This window comes from Chlamydomonas reinhardtii, chromosome 3, assembly GCF_000002595.2.
Source record: "Chlamydomonas reinhardtii strain CC-503 cw92 mt+ chromosome 3, whole genome shotgun sequence".
NCBI classification, from domain to species: domain Eukaryota; kingdom Viridiplantae; phylum Chlorophyta; class Chlorophyceae; order Chlamydomonadales; family Chlamydomonadaceae; genus Chlamydomonas; species Chlamydomonas reinhardtii.
In genome coordinates this window covers 3929633-3944454 of record NC_057006.1, presented here as the reverse complement: position 1 = coordinate 3944454, position 14822 = coordinate 3929633, and the positions used below count along the sequence as shown (strand labels likewise).

Below are 14822 nucleotides of genomic sequence, written 5' to 3'. Positions count from 1 at the left end.
ATGTAAAGGAACGAAGTTGCCTTGGGGTCGATCCCGAGGACGTTGTTTGTTTGGCGCCTTCGCCGCCCCATCCGTCGCCCGTGCTCCGAGCCCCCGACCCGTGACTCCCCTGACCCGTGACTTCCCTGACCCTTGAGCTAATCGACAAGTCTACGTCAAGGACACCCCCTGCACTGTCACATGCGTTGCCGACTTCATCGGAGGGGGGGCTGCTTGATGGAAGCCAGGGCTGTTGACCCACAGCCTCCACACCTCTCCACACAGCCTACCCACAGGCCACAGGCCATCGCGCCGCCGACTCCGCCATCCCTCCTCCCATCCTCAACGCCCTGTTCCTGACTATTCGCTGCCTGCACTTGCCTGCCGCCATGCCGCGCAACTGTGGCCCTTGGCCTGCTCCACCACACGCGCTCCCTGACCCGCCCAACCCCTGGTCACTCCCGCCCGACCTCATGCCTTCTCCTTCATAGTTCACACCTGGCCTTCCTTAGCACGGCCTTGCATTCACGTAGTTTTGGCGCTTCTTCCATCAAACACAAAATCACCGGACAGGCATGGTTCGGCAACCAACAAATAGACTTCTCTCGTTCCGTGTTGCGGTCATCACGCACCCCAACACACCACTACTGCTCTGCCGCTGCAAATTGTTTGCCGTTTGCTTGGGGTATGGGCGTCAGCTGCACCCTACGGGACCTCGCCAACCTGCCTAAACCCTGTCCCATCGCACACCCCAACACAGCAGCGTCGGCAGCCCTAGCAAGGCAAGGCCGCCGTAATGCGCCACAAACCGGTGGCTACGTGGCCACCTCACTCAGGCCTCAGTCAGTATAAATGTGCCCATTTCGGATCTCGCATACAAGAGTACCGCACAGGTGGACAGGCGTACGGCAAGTCGCGGGAATACAGGTCACGGTAATGCAAAATCTCCCGTGCGACTCAAGACTACGGTATGTTCAGGGCAAACACTTCCATGACCGAAGCCGTCAAGTGCGATACCGCTACCATGCCCCAACACGAATATCAGTTTCTGCTCGCACCATCCCCGCCCACACATTACAACCTAGATCGCTCGTGTAGCCCCCAGCGGCCCTCACATGCGCAGCAAACCCTGCGCGCACAGCCGCTGCAACCGCCCCCACCCCAGCACTCACACAGCACATACTAGTGTCCGTGTTGTCATGCACTGTCAGATCACTCAACGCAAGTCGCGCTCGCCCAGTTGCCGCATCCCTTACTCATAACCAAAACCAAGACCAAGACCACGAGAGCACACGCTGCAGCTGTGTTGCAACGGCGACCACGGCAGTGCAGCTGCGTGGCGCCAGCTGGCCGCTCCTCACCGGGGTGCGCCGGCGGCGGCCGCGGTGGCGGCGGCGGCGGCGGCGCTGCGCGCCTGCAGCCAGGCGGGGATGCCGTCGTGGCCGCTGAGCAGCGCTCGCGCCATGACGCGGTCACTGAGGCACAGCGTGTGCCCCTCCGGCCACACCTGGGGGTAGGGGTTTGGGGTGGGGTTACATTCATGATTACTTAAGAAGTGAAGGGTGGGGTGGGTGGGTTGGGTGGGTTGGGTGGGGTGGGTGGGGTGGGTGGGGTAAGCCGTTCATGGGGAACGGAGTGGTTCAATCACAAGAGGGGGGAGGCGGCAGGCGTGGGATGGGCGCAACGGAGCAGGCGGGCGGACTGAGCGACGCAGTGACGAGGGACGGGCCGACACGAGTGTGCGCGGGGCAACGACAAGGCCCGTCGTGCCTCCTCCGCGAATGCGCTGTATCGCTTTTTGACACAGGCCCAAGCCGTGTGACGGGCCATCCTGCAGCCCTACCCCCGCCTTTGTACACGTGAACGCTATGCACAGCTGCAGGCTCAGACAACGAGAGCACCCCAAGGTCCCTTGCCCCTCCCCCCTGTCTGTTCCCGCTGGATGCCACCCCTCCCCGCCCGCCCCGTTGCCCCCCCCCCCACCTGCAGCGTGCTGATGCTGATGTGTCCGTGCTGCAGCGCCACCACGTCACTGCGCTCCACTGGCACCGTGCGCCGCGTGTCGTAGGCGTTGTTGTACACCACACTGTCGCCGCACGCCAGGGCCTGAAGGAGGAAGGGGGGCGGGCAACCGGGGAGGATTACTACATTCGTGACAAATAAAGAAGTCAAGTTGTAGTAAGGGGGACAGGGTCGGACCTGGTCTTGCTCCTTCTTCCTCACATTGCCTCGGCTCATTTCCCCCCTCCCCTTCCGTTCCCTTTCCCCACCCGGCCCCTTCCTCACAAGCCCCTGCAGCCCTGGACAGCTACCTTACAAACCCGGCCACGGCCGTGGGCCACCACACACGCGCACACGCCCACGCCCACCTGCGCAATGTCCTCCGCGAGCGCCGATCCCTCCGGCCGCGACTCGCACGCGCCCATCACGCCGTTGTCGTGGCTGCTCACCACACTGCTGATAGCAGCGCTGGTGCTCGTCAGCGGCGTCTCAACCACCGCCGCCGCCGCACCGTTACCGTTACCGTTGCCGTGGGCCCCGGTGCCGTTGCCGTTGCCGGACGCGGCTGCCGCCGCGGTGTTGGCGGCTGCTGCCGCCGCGGCGGCGGCTGCACCGGCGGCCGAGCCCACGGCCACGGGCTGCTGCTGCGCTGCCATGGTGGCCAGGGCGGGCGCGCGGCCCGGCACCGACACCACGTAGGAGTCGCGGTAGAACATGAGGCCCAGGCCTGTGTGCGGTGCGGGAAAGTTGGGTGATTGTACTGCGTTGTGTGGGGTTGTGAGGGGTTGCGATGTGTTAGAGAGCACAAGGAAACACCCGGCAGTTCTTGTTGCGGTGATGCTGGTAGCCATCGTGGTGGAGGGAACGCGGCCTAACCCCATGAGGCGGCCTAACCCCGGGCTGGACCCCGCCCCCCACTTCATACTTATGATACTATCACTCGGTTTTCCATGAACGGCTACCCCCCCCCCTCAAACACCAAACCACCACCGCTCACCGGTGGTCTGCACGCCGTGTCCCCGCTGCCACTGCGCCGGCACGTTGAGGTTGATGAACACGTCGCCGTCCTGGAACGCGTCCACCAGCACCTGGAGGAGGAGGGCGGCGGCGGTGGTGGTGGTGGTGGTGGTGGTGGTGGTGGTGGTGGTGGTGATGTGGTGGTGGTGGTGGTGGGGGTGGTGGTGGTGGTGGTGGTGGTGGTGGTGGTGGTGGTGGTGGTGGTGGTGGTGGTGGTGGGTGGGGCAACAGGGGCGTCAATGCAGCAGCGCACCCACCCACCCACACCACACACATTCGATACCTGCGTCGTTCACCAACCGCCCACCAACCACGACCTCCCGTCTCCTAACCACACGCACATACACACACAGCATGTTGAGGCACAATCCACAACTAAGCATACCGCGTTTAATCCCCCTTCCCCTTTAATCCCCCTCGCATGCTTTCCTATGCGCAGCCGCACACGCGCACACCTGCTCCACGTCCATGACCCAGTTCTGCGGCAGCGCCTCGTAGTCGCAGGAGCTGTGCACGTGGCGCCGCCCCAGGCCGCCCGTCACGATGTGGTTGCGCGGCCAGTTGCGGGCCGGCCGCCCCTCCAGCGTGGACAGAGCCATCTCCGTCAGCGTCTGACGGTAATGGTTGGGTGGATGGGTGGGTGGGGGCAGCATGGGGGGTTTGGGTTGGGGGGTTTGGGTGCAGGCGAGGCGCTGCGTGTGGTGCGCGAGGAGGCAGCGGAGGGGCGGGCTTGATCCAGCAGAACGCCGAGCGGCGGCCAGGAGGGGATGACACGCGTGTGCCCATGATACCGTACTCTCCGTCCTTCCTTCCTTCCGCCCCCCCCTCGCGCACCGGCCCCCGCCTGCCCTGCGCGCCCACCCCCTCGCGGGGTCACGCACCAGTGTTGCGTCCACTGCGTTGTCCAGCGCCGTGCTCTTGTCCAGGCTGGTGGAGCTGGAGGCCAGGGCGGGCACACCGTACAGGCCGGCGGTGCGGGCGGCGCCCACCGTGCCACTGCGTTTGAGAAATAAGCATTGGTCGGGGCGGGGCAGGGGGGGCACGGGGACGCAGGTCAGTGGGGGCTCGGGTACGGGGGTCTGGTGCATCGACCCACCTCAGCAGCGCAAAACACCTTTCGTTTGCCTCTCATAATGTACTGAATGGTGCACCCAACCCGCCACCCGCCGCCCCGCCCTACTCCCACCAATGCACCCACACCCACCTGAGCAGCACGTCTGTGCCCATGTTGGGTCCGTAGTTGGGGCCGCTGAGCGCCATGATGGGGTGCAGGTCCAGTGCGCGCAGCAGGCCCTTGGTCGCGTCCAGGGCCACCATCATGCAATCCGTAGGCGTGCCTGGACAGGCGGGGGCAAGGGGAGCAGCAGCAGCAACAGCAGCAATGGCGGTTGTGGTGGTGGCGGTGTGCACGTGCGAAGCGATGTGGGTTGGTGTAGACGGGTGAGTGGACAGGGTGCGATGGGACAGGCGTCGGCAGGCGCACAGGCGCAGCACACGTCTTGGGGCCACGCGACACGCCTGCCACGAGACGCCGCTCACACGCGCGCACATACATTGCCACCGCACACCATGTATACGCCTGACGTTCACATGCCGCTTTGCGTGCGGCACGGGCGCCCGCTTGCCCCCCCCCCCACGGTGCCCTATTGCCCAATACGGTACCTGTGAGGGCGAATGTGTCGGGCCCCAGCTCCGGCCGCGCACGCAGCTCCATGTCCAACCGCAGAGTCAGTCCCATGCTGCGCAATCGCATTGAGGGGAGCGAGTAGATAGTAAGTCCGCACATACATAGGGTGCTCACGGTGCGGCTTTTGGGAAGAAGGCACGGATGCCAAGGGCAAGGGCCGTGCGTAAAACCCACGGGCTGCCCCACCTGGCCGCAGACTTGTTCCGAGACGGTGCAATCACCAGAACCCTGAGTCCAGTGTCCTTTCGCAACCGGTGCGCCAGGGACTGCAGCGCGGGGCTCTCGACTCCGTCGTCTGGGCATGGTAGCGGCCAGGAGTTAGGGGGCAGTCACGGACGGGCGACACGCCTAGTCGGCGTTATGGGCGAAAAGTGCAGCAGGTGCACGCTATAGCAGCCAAGGTTGTATGAGCAGTCCAGGGCAGCAGGCAACTCTGGGCGAAGCTTTGCAAGGTTCAGCATGTAGCGTGATGGCGGGGTCAGGGCCGATCATCACACCATGTGGCCAAAAGCCGATTCTTACCATTGCTAAGTACAAGACAAGGGGTAGCCGCCTTCACACAGACCGTCCGTCGACTCGCTCGCCCGGGAAGCAGCCGCAGAGCCGCACTCGTCGAGCTCTGTTGAAGTTTAAGTAGCTTACGGGCGGATGCAACGAGCATTTTGCTTGATTTAAGGCTTTACGGGCTAAAAGCCAGTCGCGCGATAAAAACCTAGAAGTGCGCGGTCAAAATATGAACAGGCGCTCGCATAAGCCGTAATAAATAGAGCGTGACAGTATATTATTCATCGGTGCTGCAGCGGTCAAGCCCTGCCTTGGCTGTGGCACGCCCTGAGTCCTGCATCCCCCATCCCGTCACATCAGTAAGCAGTACCATGTCATACTCACAACAGTCAAAGTGGCACGCGTGGTACACCAAGCCCAAAGTACCAATGGTTGCCGTGCGCTGTCCCTGGAATTACTAACTAGACAGCATTCAGGCGCGCTACGCCACGCCACCACCGGTCTACGGCACGTGGCCCCTACTGACACAAACCTCATTAGTTCTTCAAGCCTCCGTCTAGCTGTTGACCATCCTAATTATAGCGTCAAATGAATAAGAGTTTACACACCAAGATTCAGCACTGGTCGACCTCTTTGGGTCTCCCGGCCGTTCGTCTCCTTGTTCCTCTGCAAGCCCCCGCCCACACACCACACCGTTCGCCCCGATCGTGATCTTTCAGCGTGAGTGTGCTGTGCACGCACCAGCTGCGCCGCCGTGTTATTCTGCTTCATATCTACTAATTTGATCCTGTGCCTGCTTACGAATTCACACATGTCGAACTTATAATCCAAGTAAAGCCGGTGCCCAGCGGCCGGTCCACCAGCAGCATCACCTGGCCGTGAAGAACGAGCCCGACAGGAACAGCGGCGTCAGGCCCAGCATGCAGCCACAGAACACGCCCAGCATGGCGCCCGCCAGCTTGGCCCCTGCAGCAGTGAAGTAAGTGAGGGAAGCGTGAGTGAGGAAGCGAGGCTGGTGAAGGGCCCAAGGAGCTGCAGCGGGGACGGCCGCATTACAGCCCGGCATCGACGGCACACGCCCGGCAGTGCCCCTTGGCCGCGGAACGGGCGTCACAGCCGCCCCCGCGGCACTATGCCACCGGCAGGACCAAGAATCTCCCTCCGCGCCCGTACTCACGCTGCGTGGCGGGCATAGCGTTCTGGTACTTGTTCAGCTTGGGCTCCTTGACGAACGGCAGCCACCGCACCGCTTGCTGCGGGTGGGCAGGTGTAGGTTGACCGGAGCGGCACGCGGCTTCAATTAGAGCCGGTTGTAAGCGCAGCAGTTCCCTCCCTCCCGATGTGTCATTGGCCCCGCAGGAACAAAGGCGTACATGGCACTACAGAGACACACGCGCACGCAGACATTCACACACGGCCGCACCTCGATGTACTTGGCGGCGCCCACGCCGATGACGTCCTGTCCGCCACGTCATACGCGCGTGCAGCCGTCAGTCACACGCCAGGTGCGTCAGTCGCATGCGGGAGCAGGAGAGGCGGCCCGGCTCCCCGACCCACATGGCCGGGCGCTTACCTGGCTGCACGCGTGTGTCGGAGTTACACCCGCCACCCACCACCCATCCACCAGCAGCCCGCTGTGCGCCTGACGCATCTGCACCCGCAGTAGCAGCTGCACCCGACGCAGCAGCTGCACCCGCTGCAGCCGCAGCAGCAAGAAAGGACCCCACGGAAGGAACCCTTCGATGTCTGCCTCACCGCGACGGCGTTCCCAAGGCCCGCCGATGCCAGCGTGGACAGGCCCAGCCGCAGCCCGAACATGTGGTCGATCTCCTCGCCCGCCACCAACTGCAGCAGCAGGCGGCGGCACAGACCGCAGGGGTGGCAGTGCGTGGGGCGGCGATTGGGGAGGACAGACAGGTAGCGATGTGGGTTGAGCGCTGGGGCGTGCTGCCGAACCAACTCACAGCGTGGAGCGCTTTGGCGTACGTCAGGCAGGAAGCCACCCACGGCACTTGATGCCCTGTGCATGTTGAAGCCTCCTCCCATCACCACCGGCGCTCTTGCAGGCCCATTGCATTGCCACCGCGACGACGGACCCGCCGCCATACCCCTGCCTACATGCCCCCACACAAGCACACGCACGTGCCTACCATGATTGCATTGTCCAGGAACCCGAAGGCCACAAAGGGAATGGCGGCGGCAAGGAACACCATGCGCAGCGCCGCGGTGCTAGGCGGCACCTTGGCCCGGTTTTCCGTGAGGCTCTGGTGCGCCTTCATAGCGGCCTGGAACTCCGACCTGTGAGGGGTAGAAGAAGGGGAGGCTCTTCGCAAACTTCCACTTTGCGTTTGCTGGGTTGTAAGGCAGTTCATTCTGGATTGACGGGCACAATTGCAGAGGTGTGAGGATACGGTAGTCGCCGGTTGGTCAGAAGTGCTGGCGTGCGTCGCGAGACCACAGTGAGACGTTGTCACGTTGAGACCCGTGCTTGCGCACCAGGCACCGTTGCAGTAGGGGGTCTGCAGTTCCTTCCAGGCGTATGAGTGCCGCATCAACGCAAGGCTCGGCACGGCTGGGGCCCGCTGACCACGTACAACCCCGTGCTACACCCCCGCTGCCCACCTGCTCAGGTTGGAGTCGCCCTCCGCATCATGTACGCGGAACAGCTCCTCCCAATACTGATGAAGAACCAAGAGCACAAGGTAGAAGGCATCATAGGGCATCGGTGCGTGGACAAAGCCTTGGCGTGTACCAAGACGAAGCTGCTGGGAGCCCCTACGTTCCGCCCGCTTCACCTCCCGGTCCCCACGCACCTTTTCATCGAGCTGCTGGGTCGTTGTCCGGTCAGTCAGTGTAGATGCGAGTACTGCTCGTTGTGCAGGGCTTAGCTTATCGGTCAGCCGAATTGCCGCGCGCTGCGGGTCCTCCGCCCATTCGGAGTCCTCGGGGCCGGGCTGCGGCCCTCCCGTGCTTAGTTGGCGCTGCCTGTGGAGTCGAAGGAGCCATGGCAAGCCCTCGTCCGCTTCTAAGCCTCTCCCTGAGCTGCTTGCGCTGCAGGCTGCCGCTGATTGTTCGCCAGCAACTCGTGAAGCACCGAGAAGTGGGAATAACAAGCTTTGGTTGTGTCGCAACCGCCTAGCGAGCATATTGCACAAGCGAAATTTCGGAGTTGGCAAAAGGGTTGAAAGTTGAATGCACCCGTTTTGGTTTCCCAGTCACACAAAACTACAAAGCGTGTGTGCGTGTTGTTATAACTATTCCCAGAATGAACTTGCGACAAGGATAGTTTGGTAGGTCGGTAGAGACCCCCGGATTGAAGCCCCCGATGCGCTAGGTGCGCAGAAGCAGTGCACGCTTCAGTTACATCGCATAATACGTAATGGCCGACTTCAACGACTCCTTGCCAACGTGTCTCTAAACTGTCACCAAACTGATTGATTGCCTCTGAGCAGCGTTCACTACTTTGCGAGCACACATACACCTCATCGTCCTTGTATTATTCAACGGGTGTTGCAAGTGATAGATCTGCCAGACGGGGAGCGGAGCAGGCAGGGCTGCCAAGGAACACACGGCGGGTGTGCCACCCACCTCGCAGCGCCCACGCCCACAGCAGGCCCGCGCGGGCTTCCTGAACTCAGCCAGCCTGGCACTTCTTAGCTCGGATATTTCTCATACTAGCTAGCTGGTCTCCAAGCATGACAGGTGGCTCGGTGAGCCCCGCGGAGGTCCGGTCCGTGCTGCGCGCTGTGCTCCGCGCCGTGGACCGCCACCTCACACCCGCCAGCGGCAGCCCCGTGTGGCGCAAGGAGGTCATGTCCCGCTTCCGCGCCGGCGGCACCAGCACCAGCACCAGCCCGGCTTCCACCCGTGCCGCCACCGACTCCCAGCCCGGGTCTAGCGGGCGCGCCGCGCCCGACGGCTTCGACCGCGCCGCGCTGCCCATTGCGCCGGCGGGGCGCGCGCCCACGCCCGGGCAGGCGCTTGCGGCGGCGCGGGAGTGGGCCGAGCTCGCCGCCAACATCGCCCGTCACAAGCAGCTGCTGCTGTCGTACAACATCGGTCTGGACGTGGACGAGCGCACCAAGCGCATGGTGGAGGCCACGGCGAGGCGGGTGGGGTTCGCGCTGCCAGCCGACACGGACGACATCCAGACGGAGCAGCAGCGGCAGGCGGCGGCGGCCAGGAAGGCGGCGGCGGTGGGGAAAGCGGCGGCGGTGGCGGAGAGGGAGGAGAGGGAAGCGGCGGCAGGGAGCGCGGGCGCGGCAGGGAGAGGTGCCGGGAGGTAGACGGGGAATGCGGCGGGGGGGAGGTATGGCATAGAGTGTGTGACTACCGCAGTTGAGGTGTGCTAGTTGTTTCGGTGGGCGGGGGCAGTGGCTTTGCTGTGTCGTACCATGGTTTGTATGGTGATGACAGCCGCGCGCCTCGAGCGACCTGAAGCCCGAGCTCTTGATGCAGCGTGCCTAGGTCGGTCGCAGGCGAGAGGTCGAGGAGTGTGTTGGCAGCCAGGTGTGTTGGCAGCGTGCTGTGCTAAGCAGGCCTCCCAGACACGAGGCCGCAGTCTCCGGCACGTTGCTGGTGCCACATGTCTATGTGACTATCTGAGGGCCCTGTTGTTGGATGCACGGTTCGAGGCAAGGGGAGGAAGTCGACGCCGTGCATGCGTAATGCGGTATGTGTGCCTCGTATTGGAAGTCACATATCATACACTGTCCCATCGCGCATACATGGACGCGCGTTAGGGGCTGCACCAGCAAGGAAAGAAGGGCAAAAGGGCTGCGCTGTGTGGCTGTGGCTGCTAAGACAGGCACGTGGCTGTGTTGGAGGCCGCGCCGGAGCCTGGGTCTGTAAATGTCAGGGTGCTGCTGTTGCTGTTTGACCCGTGTGTCGGGATGGAAACATAAGGTCACAAGCTGGTCTGTGGTGTCGCACTCTGCGCCTCCGATCTCGCCAGCAGCGCAGGTCCCCGCGCGAGAGAGGGTTGCGCTGTCCGCTGCCGGGTCTTACATCCGATGAGGTAATGCGGGGGCAGGCCTTGCCGCCTTGGTGGCATGTCGTGACCTCCAATCCGCCGGAGTGCACCTGCAGCCTTGCCACGACGCCGGAAGACCTCAACCGCCAGCGCCCGCCATTCCCCAGTCGCCCGGATTAACCGCCCTACATCGGCAGCCGCCAGCCTGCCACACAGATCCCGTGAGGAAGCAGCATTCAGCCCTACATCAACGCACGCAGCAATCACGCCGCGACGGGCTTGCGCTCGACTCCGGCCTGCGTGTCACTGCTGCTCCCGCCCTCCGCACCCTCCTCGTTGTCACTGAGCCAGGAGGAAGGCAGGTCAAAGGCTGCGAAGACATCCGAGATGACGTCATTGCTCAACAGGAAGCCGTCGGGGTCCGACAGCCGCACCCGCACCGCACCCGTGGCGTCCTCCGGCTGCCCCTCCGCTGCCGTCCCCTCCACAGTCGCCTCCGCGCGGGGCCGCGCCCGCTCCCGCGCCGCCGCCAGCGCCGCCGCTGACCCCGCCGCCGGCCCCGGCCCCGCCTCAGGCTCCTCCTCCTGCCCTATCCCTGCAGCTGCTGAGCCCTGCTCGCCGCGAGCAGCGGCCGCCGCCGCCGCCACTGCTGCCGCTGCGGCCTTGGGGTTGAGTATGGGCGAGCTGGTCACGGCCGCCTCCGCGATGCTGATGCGGCGGCCGGCGCCGTCCACCGCATAGGCGCTGCCCACCTGTTCCAGCGGATACGAGAACGAGGGCGCAGAGGTGTCACACGACCGCAAGGAGCACGGAGCAAAAGTCGCAACAGGCGCCAACAAGTGCTGCAGAGCATTAGGCCAGTCGAGAGCAGGGTTCAAAATGTTTCAATCCCACGAAGTCCACGTAACGCACAGAGCGCCAAGCTGGCACGAAAGCGATGGAGTGGGCTCGCCAGCATAGAATGAAACCCAGTGCGCAGCACGCACCCCACGGACGGACCTGCTCGTGGGGGCGCAGCGCGCGCAGCACGACGCCCACCGCAGCAGCGCCGTGGCGGCGGCGCAGGCGGCCCAGGTCCACGCCGTCGGCGGTGCGCAGCGCCAGCATGAGCGAGTCCAGCAGCAGCTCCTCCTGCGCGTACGTGCATGTGCTGGTGTGTGTGAAGTGTGCAAGGGTGCGTGTGTGTATATGTGCGTGAGCCCCCTTTTGACTCCTGCTTTCAATCGTGCTCCCAACGCCCCTGCTCTCGATGTCGTGTCATGCGTCCTCGTGTCTGTGCTTCCCTTGTCGGGATAAACGAAGCAACACCCGTCCCCCCAGTTTACTTTGGGCTGGTATTTACAACCACTCTCACCCCCCCCGCCGGCCCACCTGCGACTCCTCGGGCAGGTGGTCCCCCGGCAGCGCCTCCCCCGCGCGGCCCTGCTCGCTGTCCGCCAGCTGCTGCACCCACTGCAGGTAGGGCTGCATGCGGGCGGGGCGGCTGAAGCGGCGGCCCTGCAGGTAGGAGGCGGCGCCCAGGCCGAAGGCGTAGTAGGGCAGGCCGCGCCAGTACACCTGGAGGGTGTGGTAGGGGGGCAGGGGGGCATGGGGTTAGAGGTGGGGGCACGGGGTTAGAGGTGGGGGCACAGGGTTAGAGGTGGGGGCACAGGGTTAGAGGTGGGGGCACGGGGTTAGAGGTGGGGGGCATGAGGCACCATTTCCATGGGATTGGAGGGCGGGGAGCAAACCCATGCAGGTGAGGAGAAGGCGCGACATTGGGTGGAGGTCGGCAGCAGGTGACGGCACAATTGTGGCACCGTGGAGGGGGCGGGCTGCCGTCGTAAGCAATGGGGCACTGCCGCACTGGCCGTGAGCTACTGGCCGTACGGGGAGTGGGAGGGCGGCATCGGTGCACATCGCGCATATACATACACACACTCGGGAGATTTGATACGTGTTTTACCCCCCCCTCCCACCCGTCCAAAGTCCAGCGGCGGTCGCGTTGCACTCGCATCCGCATATGCATCCGAGCGCTACTGAGCTATACGTGATCGTTTTACTGACGTTACTACAATACGATCAACCTTCAAACTTAGAATAGTCGTTAGACAAAATGGGAGAGCAGCAGCAGCAGCCTTCGGCGGTTCTACGCGCTGGAGCTGGCCGCTGGACTTCACGGACATCGGTAACAACACGTCTACTATGCGACTGCACCTGCCTACGACTTCACTTCTTAATTAATCATGAATGTAACCCCCCTCCCACACACACACACCTGGTTGTGTGCACAGCGGTGCCCTGGCTTGGCGTAGTTGCTGACCTGTGCGGTGTGCGGAAACCACACAGGGGCCCGGGCAGGGTTAAGAGGTGCGCATGGCCTCTGCAAGCTCACGACCAGCTGCGCGCCGCCCGCGTACTGCACTGCGCCCAGCCGCCCACGATCTAACTGTTGTCTTCCTGCCCGATACAAGCGACCTGCCCGCCTTCCACACTCCACATACCCGCCAACCAATAACCACGCCTGCAATTCCCGCTCCTCCGCGTGCCTGGTGCCTCACCTCCCCCGGTTGCTTCACTCCTTTCTCCACATGAACGGCTACTTCCCCCCCCCCCCCGGCCCCCCACGCCCCCCACCTCGTAGTGCTCGAAGCCCGCCGCCGTCAGCACCTGACTGGCCTTGCCGTACATCTCCACCGCCGCCTCGTCAGCAGGCAGCCGCAGCCGGCCGGCGCGCTGCCAGCGCTCAAAGGGCGTTCCCTCCTCCACCTGGGGCGCAGCGGCGCAGCAGCAGAAGCGGCACAGCGGCGCGTGCCACCTCCTCAGCAATTCCGGGGACACGCGCACACGCACGCACGCACCCTTGGTCTAGTCTACCCAAACGGACACGAGCCCTCGCTTGGTGCGATCCTACAGAACACACACGCACACACAGACACGCACAGACACGTAGACACGCACCTGTCAACACCTCGCCCTTGCGCTTTTCGAACGCACACATCGGCGCTCGCTCCTTGTGCTTATCAACACGCACACACGCACACACACGATCCCCCCCCCCCCCCACACACATAAACACACACACACACACACGCACACGACACACACATACACGTCGCATACACTGTCTTTGCGCAATGTTTTCCTTGTGCTCTTTAACACACACACACACACACACACACGCACGCACACGCATACACACACAAAACACACACGTCGCATACACTGTCTTTGCGGTTTGTTTCCTTGCGCTTTTAAGTACACACACTCACACATACCACACACGCGCCTACCTGCAGGTCGTACACCGACACATGGTCGGGCCCCGCCGCCACCGCCCGCTGCAGCGAGGCCGCCCACATGTCGGGCGTGAGGCCGGGCAGCCCCGAGATGAGGTCCAGGCTCCAGGAGGCCAGCCCCGCCGCCCGCACCGCCTCGATGGCCGCCTCCGCCTCGAGCAGGTCGTGACCGCGCCCGCAGGCCGTCAGCAGCTCCTGGGGGCGAGGGGGTGGGGGCGTGGGGGTGAGGGGGTGGGGGCGTGGGGGTGAGGCGGTGGGGGCGTGGGAGTGGGGGTATAAAGAGTGGGGTTTGGCTGGGTATGGGGCTCCAGGCGTGCGCTGGGAGGACTCTGGGGGCGCGGGGTGGACCACCCACCCATCCATCCACCCACCCCCACACACACCCGGTGCCCACCCACACACACCTGTTGGAAGGCCTGCACGCCCACGCTGAGCCGGCTGACGCCCAGCCGCCGGTACTCCCGCAGCCGGGCCAGGTCGAAGGTGCCGGGGTCCGCCTCCAGCGACACCTCGGCGCCCGCGGCGATGCCGAACCGCGCGTCCAGCGCCTCCAGGATGCGCGCCAACAGCTCCGGCGGCAGAAGCGAGGGCGTCTGTGTGCGTGTGCGTGTGTGAGTATAGATGAGTGTGTTAAAGAGCACAAGGAAAACATTGCGCAAAGACAGTGTATGCGATGCAGCAAAGCGACAGTTTACGGATGTTACCTGAGTGTGTATATGTGTGTATGCGTGTGTGTGTGTGTGTGTTTGTGTGTGTGCGGAGGGTGCGTGCGTGTCGAAGGCGCGGTAGGCAGCGCGACAACATCCGACGACCCTGCGGCGACGGCCGCGGCGCCCCCACGGCCCGCATTGACTGATGCCACGGCCGACGGCCGCACCCCTGGATGCATCCTGCAACCCCTTGCCCCGCCGCCGTTAACCACCACCACGACCACCACCACCACCACCACCACCACCACCACCACCACCACCACCACCGCCACCACCACCACCACCACCACCACCAGCATTACCAATAGCGACTACCACCGACTACCACCAGCCCTACCAACACCCCTCCTCGCTCCCAGTGTCTCACCCCTCCTCCGAAGAACACGGTCTCCAGCGGCGCCGCCCCCTGCCGCCGCGTGGCCGCCACCTCCCTCAGCAGCGCCTCCACGTAGGAGGCCATGCGCGCCTCCACCTCTGTGCGAGTACGAGCGTGTGCATATATGTGTGTGTGTTAGAAAAGTACACGGGGAAAGATCTGACACTGTGTGTGTGCGTGTCTCGCAGCATCCCGCGCGTACGGCTGCTGTGTGTCTTGCATGCTGGGTGAGGGGCCGCGTGCGAGAAACGCGAGTATGACAGAGCGCGGCGTTGGCTCTGCCTGCCGAGCTGTGGTG

The 14822-nt window shown here is 64.0% G+C and overlaps 4 protein-coding genes across 4 annotated transcripts in view; 1 reads left to right on the top strand and 3 right to left on the bottom strand.

The window, feature by feature from the left end:
- Positions 1-176: 176 nt before the first annotated feature.
- On the bottom strand, positions 177-5300 carry CHLRE_03g171600v5 (uncharacterized protein). The gene is made up of 10 exons (XM_043060888.1): positions 5182-5300; positions 4871-4979; positions 4660-4736; positions 4202-4334; positions 3879-3993; positions 3453-3608; positions 2978-3068; positions 2349-2707; positions 1963-2085; positions 177-1486 (listed from the first exon to the last, which is right to left on the bottom strand). Exons 1-10 carry the CDS (start codon positions 5207-5209, stop codon positions 1337-1339), a joined length of 1341 nt encoding a protein of 446 aa, XP_042926017.1. The 5' UTR covers positions 5210-5300; the 3' UTR covers positions 177-1336.
- A 48-nt stretch (positions 5301-5348) lies between these two features.
- Positions 5349-8440, bottom strand: CHLRE_03g171550v5 (uncharacterized protein). Its single transcript, XM_001703427.2, has 7 exons — positions 8002-8440; positions 7811-7866; positions 7339-7486; positions 6944-7033; positions 6612-6647; positions 6366-6441; positions 5349-6154 (listed from the first exon to the last, which is right to left on the bottom strand). Exons 1-7 carry the CDS (start codon positions 8332-8334, stop codon positions 6057-6059), a joined length of 837 nt encoding a protein of 278 aa, XP_001703479.1. The 5' UTR covers positions 8335-8440; the 3' UTR covers positions 5349-6056.
- Positions 8441-8572: 132 nt separating this feature from the next.
- Positions 8573-10051, top strand: CHLRE_03g171500v5 (uncharacterized protein). Its single transcript, XM_001703258.2, has one exon. The coding sequence runs from the start codon at positions 8884-8886 to the stop codon at positions 9472-9474; it is 591 nt and encodes a 196-aa protein (XP_001703310.1). The 5' UTR covers positions 8573-8883; the 3' UTR covers positions 9475-10051.
- Positions 10052-10179: 128 nt separating this feature from the next.
- CHLRE_03g171461v5 (uncharacterized protein) overlaps positions 10180-14822 on the bottom strand; it is a 6651-nt gene continuing 2008 nt past the window's right edge. Inside the window, exons 2-9 of the mRNA XM_043060887.1 lie at positions 14516-14622; positions 13843-14031; positions 13433-13633; positions 12777-12908; positions 12418-12462; positions 11532-11717; positions 11160-11291; positions 10180-10912 (exon numbers count right to left, since the gene is read on the bottom strand). Of these exons, the coding sequence (XP_042926016.1) occupies positions 10424-10912; positions 11160-11291; positions 11532-11717; positions 12418-12462; positions 12777-12908; positions 13433-13633; positions 13843-14031; positions 14516-14622 (1481 nt within the window). The 3' untranslated portion in view covers positions 10180-10423. The remainder of the gene's footprint in view (positions 10913-11159; positions 11292-11531; positions 11718-12417; positions 12463-12776; positions 12909-13432; positions 13634-13842; positions 14032-14515; positions 14623-14822) is intronic.

Bases quoted from the DNA above. Each gene is read 5' to 3' on its own strand.
- CHLRE_03g171550v5 (XM_001703427.2), bottom strand. From the start codon at position 8,334: ATGCTCGCTAGGCGGTTGCGACACAACCAAAGCTTGTTATTCCCACTT. The intron at 7,034-7,338 runs GTAGGCACGTGC...CTGCTGCTGCAG, and splicing joins TCCTGGACAATGCAATCATG to TTGGTGGCGGGCGAGGAGAT. The intron at 6,155-6,365 runs GTGAGTACGGGC...TCACTGCTGCAG, and splicing joins CGCTATGCCCGCCACGCAGC to GGGCCAAGCTGGCGGGCGCC.
- CHLRE_03g171600v5 (XM_043060888.1), bottom strand. From the start codon at position 5,209: ATGGTAAGAATCGGCTTTTGGCCACATG. The intron at 2,708-2,977 runs GTGAGCGGTGGT...CACCGCACACAG, and splicing joins ACACGGCGTGCAGACCACCG to GCCTGGGCCTCATGTTCTAC. The intron at 2,086-2,348 runs GTGGGCGTGGGC...TTCCTCCTTCAG, and splicing joins TCGCGGAGGACATTGCGCAG to GCCCTGGCGTGCGGCGACAG.
- CHLRE_03g171500v5 (XM_001703258.2), top strand. From the start codon at position 8,884: ATGACAGGTGGCTCGGTGAGCCCCGCGGAGGTCCGGTCCGTGCTGCGC.